General features: G+C 41.2%; 5 protein-coding genes across 6 annotated transcripts; all 5 read right to left on the minus strand.

Annotated features, from left to right (window-relative positions):
- Positions 1 to 34: 34 nt before the first annotated feature.
- On the minus strand, positions 35 to 1780 carry LOC102718901 (putative 4-hydroxy-4-methyl-2-oxoglutarate aldolase 2). The gene is made up of 2 exons (XM_006647885.3): positions 1649 to 1780; positions 35 to 695 (listed from the first exon to the last, which is right to left on the minus strand). Exon 2 carries the CDS (start codon positions 680 to 682, stop codon positions 176 to 178), a length of 507 nt encoding a protein of 168 aa, XP_006647948.1. The 5' UTR covers positions 683 to 695; positions 1649 to 1780; the 3' UTR covers positions 35 to 175.
- Positions 1781 to 7621: 5841 nt separating this feature from the next.
- LOC102719178 (putative 4-hydroxy-4-methyl-2-oxoglutarate aldolase 2) lies at positions 7622 to 9834 on the minus strand. 2 transcript variants are annotated; one of them, XM_015833454.2, is made up of 2 exons: positions 9640 to 9834; positions 7622 to 8311 (listed from the first exon to the last, which is right to left on the minus strand). In XM_015833454.2, the coding sequence occupies exon 2, from the start codon at positions 8296 to 8298 to the stop codon at positions 7792 to 7794; it is 507 nt and encodes a 168-aa protein (XP_015688940.1). In that variant the 5' UTR covers positions 8299 to 8311; positions 9640 to 9834; the 3' UTR covers positions 7622 to 7791. The 2 variants fall into 2 exon arrangements, with proteins under 2 accessions (XP_015688940.1, XP_006647949.1); XM_006647886.3 differs by lacking the exon at positions 9640 to 9834 and adding an exon at positions 9165 to 9616 and having other exon boundaries at positions 7623 to 8311.
- An 841-nt stretch (positions 9835 to 10675) lies between these two features.
- Positions 10676 to 12309, minus strand: LOC102719459 (putative 4-hydroxy-4-methyl-2-oxoglutarate aldolase 2). The gene is made up of 2 exons (XM_006647887.3): positions 12177 to 12309; positions 10676 to 11326 (listed from the first exon to the last, which is right to left on the minus strand). The coding sequence occupies exon 2, from the start codon at positions 11311 to 11313 to the stop codon at positions 10807 to 10809; it is 507 nt and encodes a 168-aa protein (XP_006647950.1). The 5' UTR covers positions 11314 to 11326; positions 12177 to 12309; the 3' UTR covers positions 10676 to 10806.
- Positions 12310 to 15958: 3649 nt separating this feature from the next.
- On the minus strand, positions 15959 to 18774 carry LOC102719740 (TIMELESS-interacting protein). The gene is made up of 5 exons (XM_006647888.2): positions 18362 to 18774; positions 17625 to 17747; positions 16956 to 17052; positions 16669 to 16832; positions 15959 to 16558 (listed from the first exon to the last, which is right to left on the minus strand). Exons 1-5 carry the CDS (start codon positions 18716 to 18718, stop codon positions 16340 to 16342), a joined length of 960 nt encoding a protein of 319 aa, XP_006647951.1. The 5' UTR covers positions 18719 to 18774; the 3' UTR covers positions 15959 to 16339.
- A 470-nt stretch (positions 18775 to 19244) lies between these two features.
- LOC102711866 (cytoplasmic tRNA 2-thiolation protein 1) lies at positions 19245 to 24099 on the minus strand. Its single transcript, XM_006649006.2, has 11 exons — positions 24014 to 24099; positions 23374 to 23516; positions 23067 to 23181; positions 22493 to 22635; positions 22213 to 22332; positions 22024 to 22136; positions 21853 to 21945; positions 21711 to 21751; positions 21418 to 21484; positions 20087 to 20198; positions 19245 to 19708 (listed from the first exon to the last, which is right to left on the minus strand). Exons 2-11 carry the CDS (start codon positions 23485 to 23487, stop codon positions 19529 to 19531), a joined length of 1098 nt encoding a protein of 365 aa, XP_006649069.1. The 5' UTR covers positions 23488 to 23516; positions 24014 to 24099; the 3' UTR covers positions 19245 to 19528.
- Between the last annotated feature and the right edge of the window lie 2087 nt (positions 24100 to 26186).

Genomic DNA, 26186 nt, shown 5'->3' on the forward strand with positions numbered 1-26186 from the left:
TACCCACAAAGAAGTATTGTCAACGACCACTTTCTAACAACAGAACAGAGGCATCAATTATTCCAGGTGATCATTTAATTTAGTGTACGTTATTACAGTTTTAGATATTACACCAGGAGGCCAGAAGCAGCAGTCCATTTATGCGCCAAATACTCGTACAGCCAGACAGAGAGGTTTACACGGTCAATTCAGTCCTCGAGATGAGAATGCCATCAGTATCGGCGTAGAGCCACTCGCCGTCACAAATCCTGGTCCCTGCAATGGTGACTGGCACATGCTTCTCACCGATTCCTTTCTTGTTTGCCTTCATAGGATGCGAGTTGAGAGCCCGGACACCAATGTCACATCCATTGATCTCATCTACGTCCCTGATGCAACCATTGACGACGATGCCAGCCCAGCCATTGTTCTGCGCCTGCTGCACAGGGTTTCCACCTAAAATGGCGCAGCGCAAGCTCCCACCACCATCAACTACAAGAACCCTGCCATGACCCTTCTCCTCGAGGAACTCACGGACAAGAACATTATCCTCATAGACCTTCAGTGTCACAATAGGGCCGGCAAAAACCTGCCGCCTTCCATAGATTTGGAAGATAGGATGGAGAGCACGAAGCTCGCCATTCATGATTAAATGTGCATTTGCATCACATACTTCAGCGGTGGCTAATGGCAAGGCAGCCATATTGGCTTCAGTTCTGTTGTCATTAGAGGAAAAAAAAAGAATATTGAGCAAGAAGCTTAAAAATAAAGGTACTCAATAAGCATTTAACAATGTAAGCTACTCTGACGATTAACAACGAAAACTTTCTAAGGAAAAGCACACTGAACTTAAAATAAAGCAAGTGAGAAAGACAAAATATGATATGCTCAGCCATAACACTATTCGCAATAAAACAGTGAAAAATGTCAAGATTCCAGACAACAAACAATGGGAGATTTTCCATGACAGAACTTAAGGATCGCAACTAAGAACTTTCTTGCTATTGCAGCAAGGAACAAAGTAAAAAGGAACATGTTGTTCCATCTTCCACGCAATACCTAAACTGCCAAACCAATCTTGTTGAGAGCGCCAAGATGCTTTAACTTAAGCAGCAAAAATAAGTTTAAGAATATGATCTAACATGACATTTCCTTAGAAAGTCCTCACATATCAATTATCATACACAAACTCTACACATGATACAATGAGCAATCAATGTGTATCAAGTTACAAATGTTCTAAATGGTGAGCAAGAAAGAGACAGGCGCCAGCTAATACAGTAATCCAGCCCGCTATGGAACAAAAGATTTATCGGTACCGTAACTTCCGATTTGCCCGCAAAACCACTAAACAAGGAGGAATGAAAGGTATTTCATAGGTCCAATCATACCAACACGAGACACTACCATATCCGCAAGAATATAACACGATCGTCAAATATGATTTAGAGCAGGACGGATCTAACGTAGGACACGGCGTTCAGTTGAAACCCCAAACATTTTGGGAACAAAATACTGCCATTAGTTTTGAAGTTAAGGCAAATTAAGAGAGGAACTTCCAGATCTTGAGGAGACCTAGGGTTCATGCGAATTCCAGGGGGAAAAAGTGCGTGGATAGAGAGAGATACGAGAGAGGATGTGGCTGCGTGAAGGATGGATGGATGCTCACCGGTAGAGGAAACAGCAGGCCGACGGCGCCCCTGCTCGCCGAAGATCGGCGCAGGCGGCGGGCGAACGCGCGCGGGAGGAGACGAGATGGGAACGAGAGCGACGCCGACGGGAAATATACTCGAGTGAGGTCTTGTTCGTTTAGAAGGGAGGAAAAAAGAAATACTATTTGTCATCCTTCTAAGTACCACTCTATGAGAACTTGTTTAGTTCCTAAATTTTTTCTAAAAATATCATTTCGAATCTTTTGACATCTAAATAAAACATTAAATATATATGTATATTAAAACTAATTATATATTTATAGGAAAATCATGAGACGAATCTTTTGAGCCTAATTAGGACGTGATTAGCCATAAGTGCTACAGTAACCAATATGTGCTAATGACAGATTAATTAGACTCGAAAGATTCGTCTCGCGGTTTTCAGGCAGAATCTAAAATTTGTTTTGTAATTATACTATGTTTAATACTTTAAATGTATGTCTAAAGATTTGATGTGATGTTTTTTAAAAAAATTTCAAACTAAACGAGGCCTATAATTCTCTCTCTAAAATTTTCTTTCTCATTTACCATCCGGTTTCAATAAATTATCTCCTATTTATCATTTTTTGTTTTTTTATTAGCGTGATTGTTCCTATTACCACATCTGATAAATTCGGGTCATTGAAGTCCTGTCGAATACCGATGAGGTAGGGGATACATGGCAAACCATCGGTGCTGCCACCCCTCCACCTTCACCAACCTTAGATCATATTTACCCCAGTAGTGGCTTTCTCTGCGCAAGGCCGATGCTGGCGCCGTTGTCGCTGTCGAAGGTCAATGTGAGCGCGAGCAGTTTCATGAGGTCATGGTGCACGAGGACAAAGTTACTGACATTGTCCGATGCGATATTAAGGTGGTGTTTAGATAGAGAATATTTTTGAAAAAGTGTCACGTTAAATATTTGATCGGATATTAAAAGGGGTTTTCGGACACGAATGAAAAAACGAATTTCACGGCTAGCCTAGAAACCGCGAGACGAATCTTTTGAACCTAATTAATCCGTCATTAGCGTATATTGGTTACTGTATCACTTATGGCTAATCATGGACTAATTAGGCTCAAAAGATTCGTCTCAAGATTTCTTACATAACTGTGCAATTAGTTTTTTGGTTCATCTATGTTTAATACTTTATTTAGATGTCAAAAATTTGATGTGATTTTTTTTTAAAAAAAATAGAAACTAAACGAGGTCTAAGGATCGTATGCAAAAACGGCAGGGACACGCTTCCTAGGGGATGGTGTGGGCGGCGCTGACAGTGATGTTGGGCAGCACCCACACCATAACGCTGGTAGTAAGACCAGTGTGGCGAAGGGACACCTGCCCCATGGCGACTGAGATGGCCGGGGATTGCTTCAGTTGGCATGGATTTTGGTGGACAGTCGACACCATGGGCGATGTTGGTGAGCAAGAAGTAAAGAGTGAGGTAACCTAGAAGATTTTTAACTTAGGATAACATTGCTGAAAGTTGGGTGTAAATTGGTCCAACTGCACTTAAATTGTATTGCCGAATTTTATCGACATGAAAACATTGTTTGAAAAATGGATAAGGCTCAAAGCAGTTCTATTGATTAATATAGCAACTTGGGATTATTTGTCTTCACAAACGTTTGACTTAAAGAGATTTCATTTTTATCTGAAGGGTATTACAGCAACCACTATCGTTAAAGAAGTTTTGACGTAGATGTAATTATCGTTTACCCTACCTCATTACTGGGGTTTTATTCAAAAGTTTCAAATTCTACCAATTTTTAAATATGGGAGTTAATTGTAGGAAAAAAAATATTCGCATACAAAATTTAAAATTTTTGTGTTTCCACTATGAACCACTAGATGACAACACAAGCTGGTTATTACAAGTTAGAATGACGCAACTTTCATGTCTCACATAGAAACATTGAACTCCTAAACTTCATTCTTCGTTCATGAGAAGATTAGACGCACGGTGCGCAGCAAGCTGATGGAGCGTCCATAGTAAGACGGAGGGACCTCCTTACATAATGTGAGAGAAAAATCCTAAAATCAACTTCAAATTTAAGATCAAAAATTTAAATTTTAGGTTATAAGTATAAGCTAAAAGATAGGTAGCTAAAACAAACAAACCAAGGTGTTCTGACTTCAATGGCTATTCTCTTTCTAACTTTCTTCAGTTGTAAGTTGTTCCTGAAGTACCGCTCAATGTGAGACCGGTCCTCCTTATCGTTGAACACTAAAAACTGTACATAGGAATTAAAAGGCTCGGTCAAAAGGAACGTGGCATGCAGGTTAACATAGAAGTGATAATTATGTCTGGTTGAGCAACTCCAACAGCTACCCAAATTCTGTTTTCTAAATCTGGCGTTTTAGCAAGTTTGTAAATAATATAGCAAAGAGAAAATTGTTTTATTTTTAATAGTTACCTAAATTACAGTTGTTAAAAACAGATTTAGTTATCAAAACTGTTGGTAGTTTACTTTAGACAAGAGTGAGATCGCATCGTGCTTTCCTGATCAGCACCATCGCCGTCCGCGTCCTCCCATGCCGCCCGCGCCACTAGCCCGTCCGCGTCCTCCGGTATGATCAGCGACTTAGCTAACTCTAATTGATGAACAGTCCAGTATGATCTATTCCATGTAGCAGCCTGTATTATTCTTGTGGGCATGTGGCACGCAAGCTATAAATAGTTTGGTTGCTGTACCAAAAATTTACACTGAATATTTAAGTGTCTTTAAGTATTTTGTGTATAATCTCTCTCATGTGCTTTCATCCATTAATTGATCGATCGAGGCTGCATAATTACCTCCACCGCTGCAGATTACACTACAACATGGACGCCTCTTCGTTTTAAAGGATTTTTATAGAAAAATTGAAGGAATTAAACTGTTTTTTCTGAAATTTTTGTAAAATCTATTATATATATAAAATAACGGGAAAATGAGCCTCCACGTTGCTCCTCGCGGGCTAGAAATTCTGAGATTAATCGAAGAAAAATAAAAAAAAAATCAATCAGACAAGCAATTGGAAAAGAATCAAAGAAAATCGGGACTCTCCAACCGGAGATCGTTAGTGCATGCAATGAGATCTTTAAGGGGGCTCTAGGAGGTGGAGCCCACTAGCAGCCACAGCAAATCCCACATTAATTGGATCGGACATGGTGAATATAGATACCGTAGGAAACGATATCCACTTTAATAGGAATCGGACTGAAGAAAGAAAAAATAACGGACTTTTAATCAGACAAGGAAAATCAAAGGAAAAAAGAGAAAAAAAAAGAAAAGATATTTTTAAATTTGACAGACCGATGAAAAATAAGGGAAAAAAGAGTCCATGTGTAATAAAATTTAGAAGAATCCAAATCTTGAATTAAAAAATTGAAAATAATTGATATTGAGGGAAGAGTCTATCTATAAATACAATTTATAAAATCTAAATTTTGGTCAATCAGAAACGATATCCGCGTTAATAGGAATCAGGCTGAAAAAAAGGGAAATAACGGGTTTTTCTAATCGGACAAGAAAAATCAAAGAAAAATAAGAGAAAAAAGAAAAGATTTTTTTAATTTGACCGATCGATTAAAAATAAGGAAAATAATAAAAGAGTCGATGTGTAAGAAAGTTTAGAAAAATCCAAATCTTAAATTAAAAATTTTAAGATAATTGATATTGAGAGACGAGTCTATCTATACATACAATTTAGAAAGGTCTAAAATTTTGGTTAAAAATAGAAAAAATTAAGAGAAATAGTCAAAATACAAATAGAATTTAGAAGTATATAAAATTTGAATTACAAATTAAATATTATGCATAAAAGAGTTAATGCACAAGTAAAATGGGATTCCATGTAAAAATATGACTAAAAAAACTAATATCCGAATTAACAATTTAAAAGTAATTACTATCGAGATAAATGACTATACAGATAAAATTTATAACAATGCTAGCCCGTGCAGTATGCGTGAGCCATCGTACTAGAAATTCTCACGAACAATATATATAAAGTAATATAGAAAAGAGCATCCACATTATCCCTTATGAGCTAGAAATTATGAGATTAATTGAAGAAAAATAAGAGAGAGAAAAAAGATCAATCAGAAAAAAAAAAGAAGATCAAAATATTTGCACGGGTATGTCAATTTGATCAGACAGATTAGGCTTATTCACGTACACGTTAACTTGATCGGGTACATCAGGTTTATTTACATGTGACATCTCATCATTGTGTTTCTATAAAAGATAAAAATAAAAGATCAAGTCTACAGCCACTACGTTCACTCTTAGTGCTGGAAAATCTCACACTAATTGAAAGAAAATAAGAGAAGAAAAAGAAAATGTAATGATATTTTGATCGCATAAGGAGTTTTTTTGAGAAAAAAGAACGTGATTTTTTGGAAAAAAAGAAAAGATAATGATTTTTTCGTCGGACAAGGAAAGGAAGAAAATCGTGTTTTTTATCGAGCCATCGAAGCAAAATAATAGATAAAAAAGATAATATTTTTTTAGAATTAGGTAAGAAAAGGGAAAATCAGATTTTTTTAGTCAGTTATAGTATTATTCTTACATCTATTATGTTATTAAGATAATATAAAAAGATCCACGATCTTACTTTGCGTGGAGCTTCAAATGTAAAAGTTTGATCTAAATTAGGTCTGAGTTTAAAACTATATTTACAATTTAATATTTATATTTTACTATATAATATGAAATTATATTTGATATTATATAAAAAATTTCATAACGAAGTTAGTCACGTAGTCTGCGCGGATAACCAGCACCGGCGCCGTGCTGCTCGCCATGGCCACTCTCGCCATCACTGCAGCTGTCACCACCGAGATCGCAAGACGACGACGACAACGACGAGTCGCCTGCAAAACGCCGCCGCCGCCGCCGGTAGTGAACTGCACTGCTCTCATGGGGCTCTTGCCTGCTCTCCTCAGAGGCGATGTGCCGGCCATAATGCGTCGACTGTACATGGAATTCGGCAGCGTGTTCACCGTGAGCGTGGTTGGGTTGCTGCTGAGGATAGCCTTCCTGGTCGGGCCAGAGGGCGCGCGGCACCGGGCGGCGAGCGAGCAATCGCGGGCGCACGGCTCGCGAGGCCGGGGCGCGGCGGCGGGCTCGCGGGGCCGGCCGGCGGGCGCGCAACGCCGAGCGATTAGCTAGAGGGCGCGGGCGCGCGACCACATGCGCACGGCGTCCGGGGACGGGGCGCGGCCGGGGGGCGCCGGGCGGCGGCGGCGGGAGCCCAGGCTGACCGGCGGGAGTTGCGACCTGTCAATGATGCGTCGGCACAAATAAAAAAGAACGCTGAAAATTTCAGGTCGAGGCGTGAGCGTCGTAATCTTTTGGATGCCAAGTGAAAACGCCGACTTCTATATATACGTGTAAATAGAAGGATATAGTAAATTGTCAAAAATTAGCAATCCGAATTGATACACTGTTGGAGGCTGTTTTTTTAAAATTTGTAAACAAACAGAGATAACAAGTTAGGATGAAAAACTGTTGAAGTTGCTCTTAGTGTTTACTTTAGTGCTTACTTTGCTTTTTTTTTTTTTGCGCAATGCAATACAAACGCCGATGCTTATAACACACGTATATGTATCGTATGTATAACCTACCCGTACAAGCATCTCTGAAGACAAGATGGTGATATATTTTGAGACTAGTGAAGTCATCACTGGGCGTCTTGCTATGATCAGACATATTTTGAGATTAGCGATGTCATCATATTTTGAGATTAGCGATGTCATCACTGACGCCTTGCAATGGACAGGTATAACGACTCGATTACTTTTCTTGTTTGATAAACGAATTTATGGAATGAGATAATGTTTTTTCCTCTCTATATATAAGACGTACCTAAAAGCGCTCAACGTTATTACACTTTTTTGGATGTTCCAAGAACAGAATCAGGACTCGTTTTATGCACCCGACTACTCACACAAATCAAAAAAAAAACGTTGAAAATCCCAGTAGAATCGAGAAAAGACTCGGGCAAGAGGAACCTGGCTGCAATTTTAACATTTCTTGCAATTTTGGATGGTACACGAGGAGGGTAGAAGCAGTAGCAATCCTTTAAGCACCGAAGACTCGTACAAATCAACATATTCCCTATAACACACACAGTTTACACAGTCAATTCAGTCCTCGAGACGAGGATGCCATCGGCGTCGGCGTACAGCCACTCGCCGTCGCAGATCCTGGTCCCTGCAATGGCCACACCCACATGCTTCTCGCCGGCGCCCTTCTTGCCCGACTTCATGGGGTGCGAGCTCAGAGCGCGAACGCCAATGTCGCAACCGTTGATCTCATCAACGTCTCTGATGCAGCCATTGACGACGATGCCGGCCCACCCTCTGCTCTGCGCCCACTGCGCGAGGTTGCCGCCCAAGATGGCGCAGCGCATGCTGCCGCCGCCGTCCACCACGAGGACCCTGCCGTGGCCCTCCTCCTCGATGAGCTCGCGGACCAGGACATTGTCCTCGAAGACCTTCACCGTCGCGACCGGGCCGGCGAAAACACGCCGCCTCCCGTAGATTTGGAAGATGGGGTGGAGGGCGCGGAGCTCACCTTTGATGATTGGATGCAAATTCGCATCGCATACTTCAGCCGTGGCTAATGGCATGGCGGCCATGTGGGATCAGGTGCTGTTGTCATTGCAGGAAGAAAAATATATTAGTGAGCATGTAAGAACTAAGAAGTGATATAAGATGTCAAGTTGCTCAACATTCATCGGTGAAAGATTTTTTTTCTTGAGTATGTTCGGTGAAAGATTTCTTTACACGTTTTCTCCAAAGGCCAGTTTTAAATTTTAAGATCAACCGTATAGTTCTACACTGTTTTTTACGCTTGATCTCAGGGATGTACTGAAAAATGCTGAGATTCCATTTGGCAAACAATCGGAAATTTCCATAACTTGACATATAAGGAGCATAGCTATAGAACATTTTCTTGTTACCACACCATGGAAATAAATAATCAACACAGCGAAACAGGGTGATCATATTCCACAAAGAAGTGTCAGTCACCAAAACAAACCTATGTCAACAGAGAAACGCTAGCATGCTTTAACTGAAGGAAAATGACGCTAGCATGCTTTAACTGAAGGAAAATTAACTAAAACAAAAGGTTAAAGCATGTGATCTAAGATGACATTTTCTTTGTAGGAAGAGATGATTTTGTTCATTGCTCATCAGTAGGGTAGGACATGAACACCTCAATAAGTCAAATAGTATAGCATCAAATCAAGAGCTACTTTGTGCTGTATTCTCATCAGCAGGTATAGAAAGTGCAACACAACAACCAGCGTTCATTTCCCCTTTAGGCTTTCGGTTAATCCCTATCACCGGAGGATTCAAGAGGATTAGGAGAGATTTATTTCATACATATTGTACTGTGGAATTATTTCCCCTCAATTCTCTTCGATCCCTCCCTCTTGGGAAAACAACCGAATAGGGCCTTAAGCGGCATGACTCCAGATAGAAAAGCAAACACACTGACCTTCTAAACTCCACCGATCATTCGGAGATTAAGCCCTCGACTAGCTTGGAAACGGAGCGGCAAGAGGAAGACGAAGGGGCTCCTCTATCTCTTCGGGAGAGAGCAGTAGTCGGGACTACGGATTTGATTTTAGTGGTTGGCTTGTCCGGATGGGATGATAACTGCCTATTTTGAAGGAGCTTATCGGGAGGTGCTTTTCCCCGTTAGAGACGTCATATAGTTTTATCCATGTCACTCTCAAAGTCATGAACAAAATTCTGATTTTTTCTTCTCTGAAAATGTCAAGAAAAAGAAAAGAAGAAACAGTGCTGTAGAGTATCTCAACTCTAAATAATTTTGCCATCGAAAGCCATGGACTAATCATTACATCTTCAATCCTGGTTTGCAATCGAGCTCTAGACCAATACTAGAAATCAGGCACACGATCATCATCATTATCATCACAAAAGCCTAAACAAGTTTGACAAACTTCAACCTGGAAACCGAGGCCGTCTTTTGCTCGGGTGAAAAAAAAAACACTTCTGCTGTCCACCCTGCTACTGGATTAGGAGATAAGGTGGTGTTTTCACAGGGTTTAGGGTTAGCTAATCGGCGTATCGCGGCGTCGGATGGCTTGTTCGGCGCCGGTCGCCGCGGCGCCCGCCGGTCTGGTCGCCGTCGTATGGTGGGTGTGCGGCTTGGCTCTGGAGAGAAGGCAGCAGTGGGCAGGACACCCTGAAGAAAGCGGGGGAGGCAGAAAGAAGAGAAAAAACAGAGGGCATGCCCTCCTGCACGGCTGCACTGCGCCATAGGCGGCACCGCGGGCCGCGGCAGAGGCTACTCAGTGGCCAACGGGTGCTTGTTTCCTCCAACCTTTTTTAACTATCTATCGAATACTTAGACATTAATTAAAAATATTAAATTATATATTATTAATAAAAATCATCCCATACTCTAGACTATTTCGTGATACGAATCTATTGAACCTAATTAGTTCATGATTAGCGAATGTGATGCTACAATAAATATTTGATACTCGTGGATTAATTAGGCTTAAAAATTATCTAATGAAATAACATTTATTTATATAATTAATTTTATTATCAGTTTATATTTAATAATTTTAATTAACATCTAAATATTCGATGTGACAAGTACCTATAAAAAAGTCACCGATACAAATAGCCCCTGATTCTCGCGAAGTGGTGTGCGCCACACGTGCCCCAGAGCTTGATTTCGTCCTTGTCCTACTTGCCAGTTGCTGAACTAATTCATGAACTTGCAGCTCTTCTCCTTTGAAGACTCGTCTGCTGCGCTCACACCACAACACCCAAGCTATCGTCAGTTGCATTGATCTCGTTACTTTGGCTTGATTCTTGCTTTCCTCGGTGCCGCATTTTCCCCACCATTGAATCAGCGTGTTTGTGGCAAGCAGGTCATCTTGTGCGGAGGGATTTCGGAGGGAACAAACTTTTTTCCTGCGAAATCCCCGCCTTCAAAAAACGTTGAAAATCCTAGTAGAATCAAGAAAGTCTCGGGCAAAAGGAACCTGACTGCAATTTAACATTTATTACAATTTTGGACGGTACACGAGGAGGGTAGAAGCAGCAATCCTTTTGGCACCGAATACTCATACAAATCAACATACCAATACGCACACAGTTTACATAGCCAATTCATTCTTCGAGACGAGAATGCCATCGGCATCGGCGTAGAGCCACTCGCCGTCGCAGATCCTGGTCCCTGCAATGGTCACAGCCACATGCTTCTCGCCGGCGCCCTTCTTGCCTGGCTTCACAGGGTGTGAGTTCAGAGCACGAACACCAATGTCACAGCCATTGATATCATCAACGTCTCTGATGCAGCCATTGACGACGATGCCAGCCCATCCGTTTCTCTGCGCAGTCTGCGCGAGGATGCCACCCAAAATGGCGCAGCGCATGCTGCCGCCGCCGTCAACCACGAGGACCCTGCCGTGGCCCTCCTCCTTAATGAGCTCACGAACCAGAACATTATCCTCGAAGACCTTCACCGTCGCGACTGGGCCGGCAAAAACACACCGCCTCCCGTAGATTTGGAAGATGGGGTGGAGGGCGCGTAGCTCACCTTTGATCATTGGATGCAAATTCGCATCACATAGGTCAGCCGTGGCTAATGGCATGGCGGCCATGTGGGATAGGGTGCTGGTGTCATTAAAGGAAGAAAAATATATTAGTGAGCATGTAAGAATGATATAAGACGTCAAGTTGCTCAGCATTCATCAGTGAAAGATTTCTTTAAAATGTTTTCCAAAGGTCAGTTTTAAATTTTAAAATCATCAGTCTATTATAACACAAAGAGAGTCTTGAATGCAAACACCACGTTTGCTCTGGAGCCTAAAAATTACCACATTAATCAGAGAAAAATAAAAAAAATTGTATCATCGGTCGAGATTAATTGAATAATATGAGTAAAGAAAAATACTATAAAAAGTACGGATAGAGAAACCAGTACGGTTTAGACTTCTTTTGGGACTCTCAATCGGACAGATGCATGCCGAGCTGAGAACATATTTTTTACATATAAATAGTAGATTAGCAATACATAACACATTGTCTTAGTTTGATGTGCTATGGTCTACAGATAAGTATGATGTCAAGCCAGTAAAGATATTAAATCATGATAGATTCAAATTATAAGTGTAGATTGATATTAATTATACATAGATATGTTTTTTAGAAAGAAAGAGCTATAATAGTAACATAGTTGGAGGCAATAAGAGAGAAGCAAAACAAGATGTAAGATGTGCAATGGTCACCAATTACATTTACAACAAATCAATACTACCTCCTCCGTTTCGTATTGTAAGACTTTTTAGTCTTGTTAAAATACATCTATATGAATTTAGAAAAGACTAAAAAGTCTTGCGCCGTAAAACGGAGGAAGTAGCTACTTTGTGCTGCATTCTCATTAGCAGGTATAGAAAGTGCAGGGCAACACAACAACCAGCATTTCTCTTTTATTTACTCCACGTAAGAAAGCAAGCACACTGACCTAAACTCCACCGATCGTTCGGAGATTAAGCCCTCGACTAGCTTGGAAACGGAGCGGCAAGAGGAAGACGAAGGGGCTCCTCTATATATCTTCGGGAGAGAGCAGTAGTTGGGAGTTGGGCCGGACTACGTACGGATTTGCATGATTATAGTGGTTGGCTTGTGCGGATGGGATGGTAACAGTCTATTTGAAGGAGCTTAGGGGGTGTTTAAGATTGCAAAAAAATTCGTACAAATATTACATCGAACATTTGACCGGATATCGAAAGAGGTTTTTGGACATGAATAAAAAAACGAATTTAACCGCTTGACTGGAAACCGCGAGACGAATCTTTTGAGTCTAATTATATCATCATTAACACATATTTGTTACTGTAGCACTTATGGCTAATTATGGACTAATTAGCCTTAAAAAATCCGTCTCGCGATTTCTCCCATAACTGTGCAATTAGTTTTTTGGTTCATCTATGTTTAATGCTTCATTTAGATGTCTAAAGATTTGATGTGATGTTTTTAGAGAAACTTTTTAGGAACTTTAAGCCTTGTTTAGTTCTCAATTTTTTTTTCTAAAAACATCGCATCAAATCTTTAGACACCTAAATAAAGTATTAAACATAGATAAAAAAACTAATTACACAGTTACGGAAGAAATCTTGAGATAAATCTTTTGAGTCTAATTAGTACATGCTTAGCCATAAGTGCTACAGTAACTAACATGTGCTAATGACAGATTAATTAGGCTCAAAAAATTCGTCTCGCGGTTTCCAGGCTAGCCGTGAAATTCGTTTTTTCATTCGTACCCGAAAACTTCTTCCAATATCCAATCAAAACATTTAACGTGACACTTCTCCCAAAACATTTTTCAAACTAAACGGCGCCTTATTTGGAGGTGCTTTTCGCGTTAGAGACGTCTTGTCGTTTTTGTTTTTTGTTTTGGCTCGGGTAGCCAAAGACAGTCTACCTAGATTTTCATTAAGAGCAGGAATGCACAAGCAGTAGCAGAGAAAACGAAAAATCAACAAGAAAAGAAGCCAGGCATGCTTTGGCCAGCTCCATCAGCTGACAAGGGAGCTGAGGCCGACCCAAAACCTAAGAGCAGTTACAATAGCAGGCTATAAGCTGTCTATAAACATATTTTAAGAAGTTAAGAGAGAAGACAGATGGTGAGTGGGCTAGATACAACGTGTGTATAATATATGGAACATGGTAGTATATGTTTTGTAGCTAGCTATTGTATGAATTAACTATTCGTTGGCTATAAATAAATTAAAGCTAATAGTTGGCTATAATATTGAACGTGCTCTAAACTGGCAGTTAGCCTATTCCTTCAGCCGATCGACGTCTTGTCGTTTTATCCATGTCACTCTCAAAGTCATAAACAAAATTCTGATTTTTTTCCTGAAAATGTCAAGGGAAAAAAAAAGGAGAAACTGCGCTGGAGAGGATCCCAGCTCTAAATTATGTTGCCATGGACTAATCATTACATCTTCAATCCTGATTTCACTACTACAGAAACCATTTAAAAAACCTAGTGTCATTGCCCGCCTAAGCTCGTCGCAGCTGCCGTTTCTGCTCCTGTCGTCGTCATCGCCGTCGCCAGCCGCCCGAGACCACCGCCACCGCCCGAGACCGCCGCTGCCATCCGAGACCGCCATCGCCGCCACCACCCGATACAGTCGCCGTCACCGCCACCCCCAGTTCCACCGACAAGCACCGTGCTCTTTCGTAGGGTGGCGGATCCGTCCCTCCCGTGGACGGCGCCACTGGATCCGCTGTTCGTCGCCGTCAGATCCGCCATCCATCGTCGTGGCCGCCGCCGAGCGTCGAGCTCCACCGTAGGACAGCAGATCTGAGCCTCTCAAGGACAGCGCCGCCCGATCCGGCGTCATCGTGTGGCCACCGCCCGCTGCCGAGCGCCGAGCTCCTCCCTAGGGCAGCAGATTCGGCCCTCCCGAGGACGGCGCCGCTAGATCCGCCGCCCCACCTCGCCATGCCCACCGCCCTTGTTCTGTCGTCGAGCGCCGAGCTCCTCCCTATGATGACGGATCCGTCCCTCTCGAGGACGGCGCCGCCGGATCCGGCGCCATCGCCTTGCACCCATGCCCGCTGTCAGCGAGAAGAGAGGAGAGGAGAAGGAGAGAAGAGAGGACAGGAGGGAAAGAGAGAGGGAGAGAGAGGAGATAAAGAGAGAAATAAATGGATCGTTGAAAAATTTTGAAATGACGAGGAGGGAAAGAGAGAGTAGGACTAAAAAAACTACAGATATTTTTACATGTGGACCACCTAACCGTCTGCATGTGAAAATAGATTTTTGCATGTGGCTATTTAAGAGGACCGCATGCAAAAATAATTATTAAAATGCTAAATGAACTCATGTGAAAAGGTTGTCAAAAGTAAAGTTGTATTAACTCATTAAGATCTGCCATTTTTCTTTTGGTCATTTCATCGTCCGAGTTTAATTGAACTATATAAAATTTGAATTTTAAAATATAAGAAATTCAAATAATTTTTGGGTAGTAAATGATTTGAAATAAAAAAATATCAAAAACAAAGTTGTATAACTTATGAAGATCTACAACTTTTGTATTGGTTATTTTTCTATATGACTTTGTTTGAACAGTTTGAATATGAATTTTAAATTATAACAATTTCGAACAATATTTCCAAATACTAAATGATTTCAACTGAAAATATCATCAATAACAACATTGTTTTATATAAAACAATACAAGAGATGTACATTTTACGAACAATCTTGCAAATCACTTTGTCGGATGAAGAAATGACCAAAATAAAGGTTATAGATCTTGATGAGTTATACAAATTTGTTATTGATGACTTTTCAGCTGAAATCATTTAGTACTTCAAAATATTATTTGAAGTTTTGAAATTCAAATTTTTAAGTGATAAAACAAAGTCACAAGAAAAATAGCCAAAATAATACCAACAAGAACACAATAACATGATAGAGCGTGATTTTAGAAATATTTAGGAAAAAATCATCCAATTTAGAGTTCATATGAGTGAGATAAACTAGTTTCAAATTTTCAAAATTTGTTTTAGCATACAGCTTCTTTAAGTGGCCCAAATGCAAAAATAAGCTCGTTTTTGTATGCGGCCTCTTAAGAGGCCCGTATCGGAAAATTGATTTTTCCATACGAGCCATTTAAGTAGTCGTATGGGAAAATGACCAGACGCCATTAGTTTTAGTCCGTATGGAAAAATGAGGGACCTCGCACAGAAAATTCACTTTTTGTATTAGTGTCTGCAATCAAGCTCTAGACCAATCCTGGGAACCAGGCACAAGATAAGGTGGATTAGGAGATAAGGTGGTGTTTCACAGGGTTTAGGGTTAGCTAATCGGCGTATCGCGGCGTTGGATGGCTTGTTCGGCGCCGGTCGCCGCCGCGCCCGCTGGTGTGGTCGCCGTCGTTTACAATGTTTAACGCCGTTATCCTTTGAATATATCTTTGCTCATTTATCTTATTCAATTTTATTTACGTAAATATGCAACAATATAACCATGTTTAAAATTTCTTTAATAATAAATCACACAACAAATAAATAATAGTTATATATTTTTAATAAGACAAATAATGTATCACATTTGTTTCATAATGTAATATTTTTTTAGTATGGCCTAAATTTATCTATTGATCAACGTATACAGCTTGTATATATGGTTATATCTGTTACTATTTATATGAATCTAGACTATACCAAGAAATCTTACGGAATTACCGAAAAGTCAATTGTCATCGGATATAAAAAAAACTAACGGGAATAGCATCTTCAGACGGTCCACACCGACTCTAGCCGTAGTAGCCAACGGCCCAACTCATCGAAGCCACGAACCAAGATGGAAGGGACCCAATCATGAACGTCACGATGGAACAACGAAGGATATGAAGTATGAACAACCACTGTCACGAGCATAGCCTACAAGAACCATGAAGCAGGTGCACATCAGATGCTTTCAACACCGAGCCTCAAGGCCAGCAAAACACCATTGCACATGCTGTTCAGGCGGTAGCACAGAAGCAATGGATTTGAGCTGATTCCTGTGTCACGTATACATCCATCCTAGGGGTCGAGAGCAATGCAATGCGATGCAAGGGAATGATAAAAGCAAAGAAAAGATGCAAGTAGCTGAGTAGAAGGTTGCTAGGCTGGCTGCGAGGCGCGAGCACGCGCTGCTGCTGCCCTCTCTAAGGCCTTGAGTCGGTTTGCCTCCATGCGAGCCCTCTGCTCTTCGGTCAGGTGAATCTTGGCCGGTTGGTTCTGCGTTTCTCGTGGTGGATCGCGTTGTGGATTCGCTTCCTCTGGAGCCATGGCCTGTGGGGCATCTTCGGCTCTTCCTCCAACAGCTGGGATTTGTGGCTCCTGTGGTGTCATCAGAGGTTCAGAGAAGACAGATATAACACAGATACTTCAGTCATGTGCCCAGTAGAAAGATATGCAGAACTCAAATGGTTGTAATAATCATCACTTACAACAGCTGCCTTCTCGTATATCTCATTAAGCAGATCTTCTTGCGTGGGATCCACATCGTTGATTCCCACTGGTGGATCTATATCTTCTTCCATTTGTTCCACACTATGGTTTTCGGTCACTGGAGCTTCAGTCCCAAAAATTGGGTCTTCAGCTGTGGCTCCATCTGCAATAGATGGTGAACAAATTGATTGGAATGCTGGAAAGAAAGATTAGCAACAAAAGGAACACATTTATAGCAAGATCAAGATCAAATATTTGTGTTATAAACAAAACAACAAACTCAGACCTGGTTCACCCTCTGGTATGACTTCTACCGGCGGCTCATGCAGTAGTGTAGGATCTCCCCCTCTGGCAACCCTCTCTCTTAGTTCAGAAATGCATCTCTAAAACAGGAAGAACAGTGTTAATGAAGTATACATAGGTCAGAACATACATGTTGGAACATGGAAGTACTCAAAAGTGAAAACAATAAATTTATGATGTGGAAGCAATACTTAAAGATTGACTAAAAGGGGCTTTTCTGAGCAGGCAAGGTGCACAACAAGCATATGAATGCTTTTCTGCATGTATTGTTATATTTTGTTTTATGATGTCTCTGTATAGATGTAATGCTAGACTCGTTTGCTTTCTCCCATTGCCTTTTCGAGCAAGAATATAGTCATCCTAAAACATTACTAAGATCAATTTTGCAAGTCAGTACTGAGATCATTTGAAAAGCCATATTTGCCCATTGTGGGATAAGCATAGCAGTGGATTTAATCTCAATGTCAACGAAGTTAGATTAAATACAATTTAAAACCATGGCTGATGGTTACTGACATAAAACAGGTGGCAAACTCTCTTAGAAAAGAACCAGTTGATGAATTAAGATTGCCCCAACCTTCAGCTGACCACTCTCTAGTCTACATTTTACTTGTAATCACATGGAAGAGAAACATGAAAGAGAATTACTTACTCTAACACGGTTACTAGCCCCTACTTTCTCAACTTTTCGCACAAACTGATCAAAGGAGTAATAAGGGATCAAGCGAGAGTGCCAGTCTGTGTATAACTTGATAAGATTACCAAGATCCTCCACCTGACACAGCAAGGAATAAACTGAACGTTAGGAGATGAAACGAAAATAAAGTGAGCATATAGATAAGCAAAAGTATGTTCCTCCTGGTACATCTGAAATTAGCTCTAGTTATTTCACCCAAAAAAGGTTATCTTGCATGACATATGCAACTTTTGCTGAGAAATTTCACAATATTTTGTTTATTCAAGATATAGCAATCCAAAGAGATCGCACCATCATGCCAGCACAAAATAGGGACTTCAATTGGCTCTAGAGGGTAGAAAACTATTGCAAAACGGTACTTGCATTGTGTTTTTTTACTAGTCACTGCACGTAAAACAACAAACACCCTTTGGCATAACTTGATAAGTCACTGACTGTACGTCTTCACCTATCCACGATGAGTCGATGATTAATGATTATCTGCAATCTGTTAAATTCTCCCTGGGCAACATGTAATCTCTTTGTGCAAGAGTGGCCTAAATTTGAACAGGAACACTATTTCCCTTTGAGCATATATCTGATATTAAAAATCAGTGTCCCATAATCGCAACAAAAAAAAAATCTGCTCATCCGACTGCAGTAGAATTTTGACAGCAACAACAAAAAATGTCCAGCAAGGGAGACGACAATACCTCGTGGCCAGGGCGGGCGCGGGGTTTGAAGGCCTTGGGGAAGTAGCGGAGCACGAAGCCAAGGCCGTCGTCGGAAAGCAGCAAGTCCGGCGTGAGCTTGGGCCGCGTCGCCCTCTCCTTCTTCTTCTTCTTGCTCTGCGCCTGGCCGCCACTCCCTTCCTCCCCGTCTGCCGCCGCCGGGGCGGTCTTGCCGAACCTCGGCCTCGGGTAAGGGGCGAAGCGGGAGGCGCTGGGCTTGGGGTTAGGGTTAAGGTTGTCGGTGGATGCGGCGGCGCCGGGCGCCGCGGAGGGGCAGTCACGGGACCAGTGGCCCGGACGGCCGCACTTGTAGCAACCGGTGGGCGCCGCCGCCGCCATGGATCGCCAGGAGACTGGGTGGAGTGGAATGGGGACCTGGGGATCGGAGCGGGTAACTGTGAATTTTTTGGCTTTGCCTATTTTTCTTTTCTGGGTTTTGGCGGGAGAGGTGGGGTGAGTTGGCGCCACATTTCCTTTGGCAACGAACCCGTGTTAGTACTACTTTGTCTGTGCTCTCTGATTTTTGCTGTGCGTTTTTTACAAAAAGTTTTTATATAAAAGTTTATTATATTATCTTATAGAGTATATTTTTAATTTTATATTAGAATTTCATTATTTATATTATAAAATAGCTATAAAAATAGATAATATTTCATCCTAGTCAGCCAAACGAACGCAATGTGTTTCATTTGTTACTAAAGACTGTTTGAAACAAACAAATTTCGTGAGAATAACGAAGGAAGTTCAAAGAGAACGGTAAATTTTCCTGCATTCCAAAGGTCCAAAGGAGGCATCCTGGATTCAACGACAGGCCGGACCAGGAAGGGACAAAGCAAACCAGAAAAATAAACATAATATTTCCCTCCATTTGGTTTCAAATACGGAGTATAAATTACAAACGGCTAATGTAGCAGCAATACTCTGCCGGGCATTTTGTCAACTGGCAACGGTGCTTGTATTTGCTAATCATGTACAGTACAGATGCTGTAAAATCAGGCTGCTCACAGTTTAGCAACCCATCTCACGATCATAAAAAGTCAGATTGTACAGCTGAATCATGTCAAATGATCCTAGGTGTCGTAAACCACCAATTACTCCTACTTGGTAAGAAAATCAACAGCCTTTGAGCAAAACTACAGTTGATAATGTCTAGAACTCGACATTCCCATGTTTTCCTTGCAAACTCGATCTGCTCCTCCCCGATCGTTTGGCTTGCTGGTCACTGTCACTATCACCATCACCTCCAGCTACGCCTTTGGTCCTCCCTATGCCTAGTTTTGGCAAGCCTCGATTCAAACCGTCCAGCAAGACACATGCTTTGCATAATTTCTACAATGTCAGAATTTCCTGATGTTCAGTTCAATAAAAGCACTGGGAATCAGGGGAATTCATGCCAGACACATCATTAGATAACAGGTTCCAGGCTCCTTCTATTAGGACAATGCAGAAGGCTTCAGAATGGACAATCAACTCACCATGTTTCAATAGTTTAGGCACAAGATGGTGTGTTATTCAAACAAATTCAAATGAAACAAACTGCCACTGAACAGATAAATTTGCTATTACAACTGAATACAGTAACAACTTATTTAAGGTCTTAGAGAAAGCACTTTATTCTAAGTAGCATCAGGCTCAGTGAGTAAATCAATAAGGAATAACTCCTTAAAGAAAGTTAAACAAGGAATAAACATTATATCATCGCAATACCTGACTAGAAATGTAGCCACAAAGCTCACATGTTCCTTGCTCTGGCATCCTTGTCGTTGTGGAGATCCTAAAGTTCTCACCAGATTTTATGATGTCCAATATAGCTCTAGGTCTGCACCATCAACAATTTACGAAGTTCTAGATATAAGAGTAGTGCACAAGAAATGAAGAAATGTGCTTCTCTCTTCTAGATGACAGAGCTACTCCCTCCATTTCATCATTTCATATTATAAGTAACTTCGGATTTGCCCTACGTTAAACATCTTTAAATTTGACCAAGTATATATATATATATATAGGAAAATTTACTCCCTGCACGTTCATGATAAAAAATATTTTCATAACTGTTTCTGTTCCCACCTAACAGAAAGTATGAACGCTATTAAATCTCATGTGAATGATATAACTACATGTATAGAGGTTGTACTTTTTGTTGAAAGAGAGAAGAAATATGTATAGAGATGTTTCTGCACCTTAGATGTGAAAGAAGTAGCTACACCTGGTAGTAGGATATATATATATATATATATATATATATATATATATATATATATATATATATATATATTGTATTTTGGGTCATATTTTATTATCCATGTTTCACTTTGGATCACCCTTAAATCTATTTTTTCACTTTGGAACGGGTAAATTTGCTATTGTTGCAGTTTGGACCACCTTGAACAATTTTTTAAATACACATTAATGACGTGGAACACATCAGCTCTGGTACACCGACGAACTCCCATCGTAGTCCATAAATTTGCCAAAGGGGGGGGGGTTAGATAGGCTAGATAAGTTGTCCAATATGGTCCAAACCAAAAATATGCCAAATTTATCCAGTCCAAAGTAAAAGGATAGGTTAAAGGGTAGTTAAAAGTGAAACTTGGGTAATAAAAAGTGGTCCAAAGTGCAATTTAATGAAAAATGTATTAACATCCAAAACACCAAATTAGTTTCATTAAATCCGCCATCTGAATATATTTATATAATATACTCTTTCTGTTTCATAAGATAAGACATTTAGCTATGCCTACATTCATCTATTGGCAAAGGTATATTGTTTGTATATATGTTTAGATTCATTAGTATACATATAGATTTAGGCAAAACGAGAAAATCTTACATTGTGAAACGGAGATAGTATTTATTTATGTTTAAAATGTTGCTATATTTTTCTATAAATTTTGTCAAAGTTAATGAGATTTGACTTAGGACAAGTACAAAGTGACTTATAATATAAAACGAAGACGAATGGAGTAGTATTTACCACAAAATGACCAAATACAAATGGACAACTAGTGATCATTCGTTTGGACAATGGAAATACTTACCTCATCCTTTCCAGATCTTTAATAAATTCTCGAGCAAATCCACGATATGCATTTGGCGAATATATACCTGAATTAAGAAGAGCAAAAAGAGATGAATGCATTTAATCTCAAAGTTGGTAGAAAAAGATGATACTACTAACAAAAGTTCATGGCATACAATATTTCAAGTTTGGGGGATTCTTTTTAGCAGAAATATTACTAGGGTGTATAAATATTCATAAAAGCATGATTGATTACAGAATGTCGGTCAGTGACTGTTGAACATCTATGCATGGGAAGGAACCAGAAATTACATTCTGTGGAGAAGTAGTCCAACTTTTTGAAATATGCATACGTGTCATAAGGTCAAGGATATAAAGATCATAAAAGTACACTTCATGGATAGAACATAATAACACATGATAATATAGTGGATATTGCAATTAGCAAGGATATATAACAATCTCTTTCTCATAGGTGTATTTGAAAGGCTTGCATCTTGGGATTGGCCCATCTTCACCAGTAGTTATAAAGGTACATCTACTTAACCTATATATAGAAAAGCAGCACTAAATTAAACTGACAAAATAAAGAACAAACAGTAACGATCAGCAATTCAGCACTAACCGTGCAATATCACCGCGTAAGATATTCAATAGCACAGTCTCTGCAATGTCATCTGCGTTATGCCCAGTTACAATCTTGTCGACTTTCAAGAGAGCAGCGCCTCGGTCCAGTGCCTACAAAACTACTGTCAGTAAAGCTTAACCTATAATTAGTAAAAAAAGTTGCACCATAGAAGCAAGTAAGGATTACCTGACGTCGAAAAACACCACAGAAAGTACAATTATTTTTTAAACCAATTGCTTTCACAATATCATCCATTGTCCAGCCATACAGGTCCTTGTAGGAAACTATTTTCAATGGCAGGCCATACTGCGATAAGTCAATTGTATAAGCAACTGACAAATATGCATTTAAATGGTATAACTGAGTGTATTAAATGCCTGTAAAAGACATAACAAAAATGAAATATTAACATGTAAAAGCTGCAGCAGACAGGTGTGATTGTGTTGGTGGCAGAGAGGAGGGGAACCTGTATTTCGTTCCTTTTAACAGTTTCTAGTGAGTCATCTCTATAGCCTGTAATTCCTTCATCCACAGATAAAAGGAACAAATCAAGGCAATATTTGTGGCGGCGGTTTAACTCTGATAGTACATATGCAAGCACGGTTGAATCTGCGAAACAGTTATGACAGGTAAATGTTTGAGTCTGGAAGATCAAGATTAGAATTCAAGAAAAAAGCATGTGGAATTGTGGATAGACCCATAAAAACTTATCTTTCTGCCAAGATATTATGCTTAACACTAACAAATGGCAACATATTCGATTGAAAATCTTTAATCCCTATAGAGCATATGTCTGTATTGCAAGAGCAGTAACTAATGACACGAGAACATAACACTCTCAATAACACCTGTGATGTTGGACATAAAGGTGTTTTACAAGAGAATGCCATCGTGCTACCACTCCATAAACAGTGGTGATGAACCATATCAAATATTTGAGAAAATATAAATTACATAAACTGAGAACTATAGGGTACTTCATATTGCATAGAAAACACTTGCTATTTCACTAGTGATGGCACATACAGGTCTGGAAATACCTTTTCCACCAGAAGCTCCAATGGCCACACGATCACCAAGTTTAAACAAATTATTGTCAACAATTGTTTGATGGATCTCATCCTCAAAGACAATGTAGAAGCATTCCCTACATATCTAAAAGCAAATGTGTAAGTACCACATACAGCTGCCAAACAAAAATGGTTTCACACTTCATAGTATTCTCACTTCCACAAAGTTACAGAAAATCCTGTCTGCTAATTTTAATCCACTGCAGCTAAATCATTGCACCGGTTTGTCTCGAAACATAGGACAACTACATAGAAGATGCGAGGGACAGAGGCACACCTGCTCTAGAGTTTTGGGACGCTTGAGGGCGGCCTTCCGCTCACCGCAGCGTGTGCAGAGGCGGCTCCCTGCCCTAGCTGGCGGTTGTCTCACGCCCTCGATGGTGGAGTCCATAGGCAGTTATGACGAATGCAGTATTTTTGCTGCAACATATTTGGAACTAAAGATTTTGTTCCATATGAAAATAGAAAAAACTGGCAGTAACATGTTCTAAATTCTAATGTACAAATCAGTGGTGTAGCCAGGAAATTTTTAGTGGGTAGTCATGTCCAAACTATAACGTCGCAAGTTGACGCGACATCAAAAATTAAACACCACAGTCACATATATTGGTAAAAATTTGGTAAAATATGATAAACTATAGAATTAACATCTTACAACATCGATAATAGACTAATTTAACAAGTTCGAAATGTTCAAATACTACAACATATATAGTTCAAATACAAAAGATGGTACACATAGTTTTCAAATACATTTGCACATGGGCAGAACCATAATTTTCATTCTAGTAACGGATTGAAATTTATAGTGAGTATACAAACTACAAAGTAGTGAGTACTAGTAACAGAGTTAGACAGATACAGAGAGAGAGAGAGAGAGGGAGAGTCAGAGAGACTGAGAGACAGACAGCACTCACAACAGAGTAGGCCGCCAGCAGTCTGGGCGAGGCGACGGGCGTCGGGTGTCAGCCGGCAAGGCGCAGGCGGGGCGGCGGCGGCGGCGGGGGTGGCGGCGGGGCAGGCCGGGCGGCCGCCGGCCGGCGCTGGGCAGTAGGATAGCGAGGTAGGTAGTGAGGGAGAGAGGCGCCGCCGCGGCTTGCCTGCTTCAGCGCGACAGCGGCGTCGCCGGCGGGCAGGCGCAAACGTCGCGGTTTTCGGGGACCAGAAGGCGGCCGCTCGGCTGGACCGATGGAGCCCAAAGGCATCTAGGGTTACATGCTGCGTTGTTGGGCCTAATTTTGTGGACCTGTGACTTTGAAGTTGCACGGAATAAGTCTACTTAAGGTCCTTCAACTTATCATCCAGTCTATTTTTCGTCCTTGGATCGCAAAACCGGATTCAATCGGTTCCTAAACTGTCAAAACCAGCGCAGAAGAGGTCCCTTGGCGGTTTTGAAGACGGTTTTGGCTGACTTGGCGTCTACATTGCTAGTTTGACTAAGTTTCCGTCCCATGTGGTATTGACATGGCACTTACGTGGCAATTATATATAAAAAAACAGTGGGCCCACCTATCAGCTACACACAAAAAATGATTTAAAAATGACAGGCTCACGTATGCCCCACAGTTAGCTACCAAAAAAAATAAATATAGTGGGGCCCACGTGGGCCCCACATGTTATTCTTTCTCCCCTCTCAGCTGACAGTTGGGCTCACTATATTTTTGATATATAATTTTCACGTAAGCGTCGTGTCAATGCGACGTGGGATGAAGAGCTAGTCAAACTAGCCACATTGGCGACAAGTCAGTCAAAACCGCCTTCAAAACCATCGAGAGATCTATTTTGCACCGGTTTTGATAGTTTAGGGATCAATTGTATCCGGTTTTACGGTCCATGGACGAAAAACAGACTACGTGATAAGTTGAGAGACCTTAAGTGGACTTATTCCAGGTTGGACTGAGGAGGGGGTGGGTTTCAAGGCATGTAAGGACATTAGATGGGCCAAAGTGGGTGGACCCATAGAGGGCATCAGTGACTTGTGAGGGCACATTGTGCTTTGTATAAACCTCTCCACAAGTATGCTGAGTTGATCACTTGAAATTGTCAAGACGCTGTTATAAACCTAGGAGTTATAATTATGTTACAATTTGAACATGGGAAGATACCGATAAAAGGGGCAGAGGATCCTGTCATAACTCATAACGGCCTGCACTAAATGTGAGAAGAAGAAAAAAAAAAGATGTGAACCTTTTCCCTTCTTCTTTTGTACCGGACACATGTAACTTTTCCTATCACCATGGGAGAAAAAGGAGGGAACACTTTGCTGCTCATCCTTCCCCATATCATGCAGGAAATCATGACATGGCTCTTTCGTGCGAGCCATCACCTCGCCACTAATCAAACGCTTTGACGCATCTTTTCTCCAGTTCTTTCACCCCCTCGCCCCATCATTACAAAGCTCGCTAGTTTTTAGCTACCGGCGGTCGTAGCGCGCTACCACTAGCAGCAATCACCGGCCGTGCGTTCATGCACGCACATGTTAGAATCTCCCTACGAAAAAATGTTACTCTTTTTTTGTTGTGTTGTGTTTTGGCATATGCAGACCATGACGATTGACGAAGATATGGAGATGGCTCGCTAGTGGTGAAACTGATGCTGATGCGTAGCGTCTTGCGTGAGACGCAACGAGATCGTCGACCCCGAAACTTAGCGCCGGTGAGCAGCGATTCGCCGACCGCGCGCGGCGCGCTCGTGCGCGTGCGTTGTTCCGCATCGTCAGGACTCAGGAGGAAAAAAAAAGTGGGTAACGCGCAGCGCACGGCACGGCCGGCTGTGATTTGACGGCTCCCTCGTGAGCCACCATTTACGCACGGAACCCGCCACACGCACCGCCCAGGTCTCGTGCGCATGACGACCATCAATGCCGCGGATCCATCCGTCCGTCCCGTGTCCATCCCCGTCGCGCAGCTTGCATAAATAGTCGCCGTAAACATGTCACGAGGGGACCCATCCCCACACGCCCAAACCCCCCACGCTTCTACGCGTGCAACGGGGTCACGCCTTTGTGCACCTGTGACCTCTGTGATTACACACACGCACTCTCTCTCTCTGTCTCTCTCCATGTCTCGCACGATTCACCCGGTGACGTAC

Source organism: Oryza brachyantha, chromosome 2 (genome assembly GCF_000231095.2).
Source record: "Oryza brachyantha chromosome 2, ObraRS2, whole genome shotgun sequence".
NCBI classification, from domain to species: Eukaryota; Viridiplantae; Streptophyta; class Magnoliopsida; order Poales; family Poaceae; genus Oryza; species Oryza brachyantha.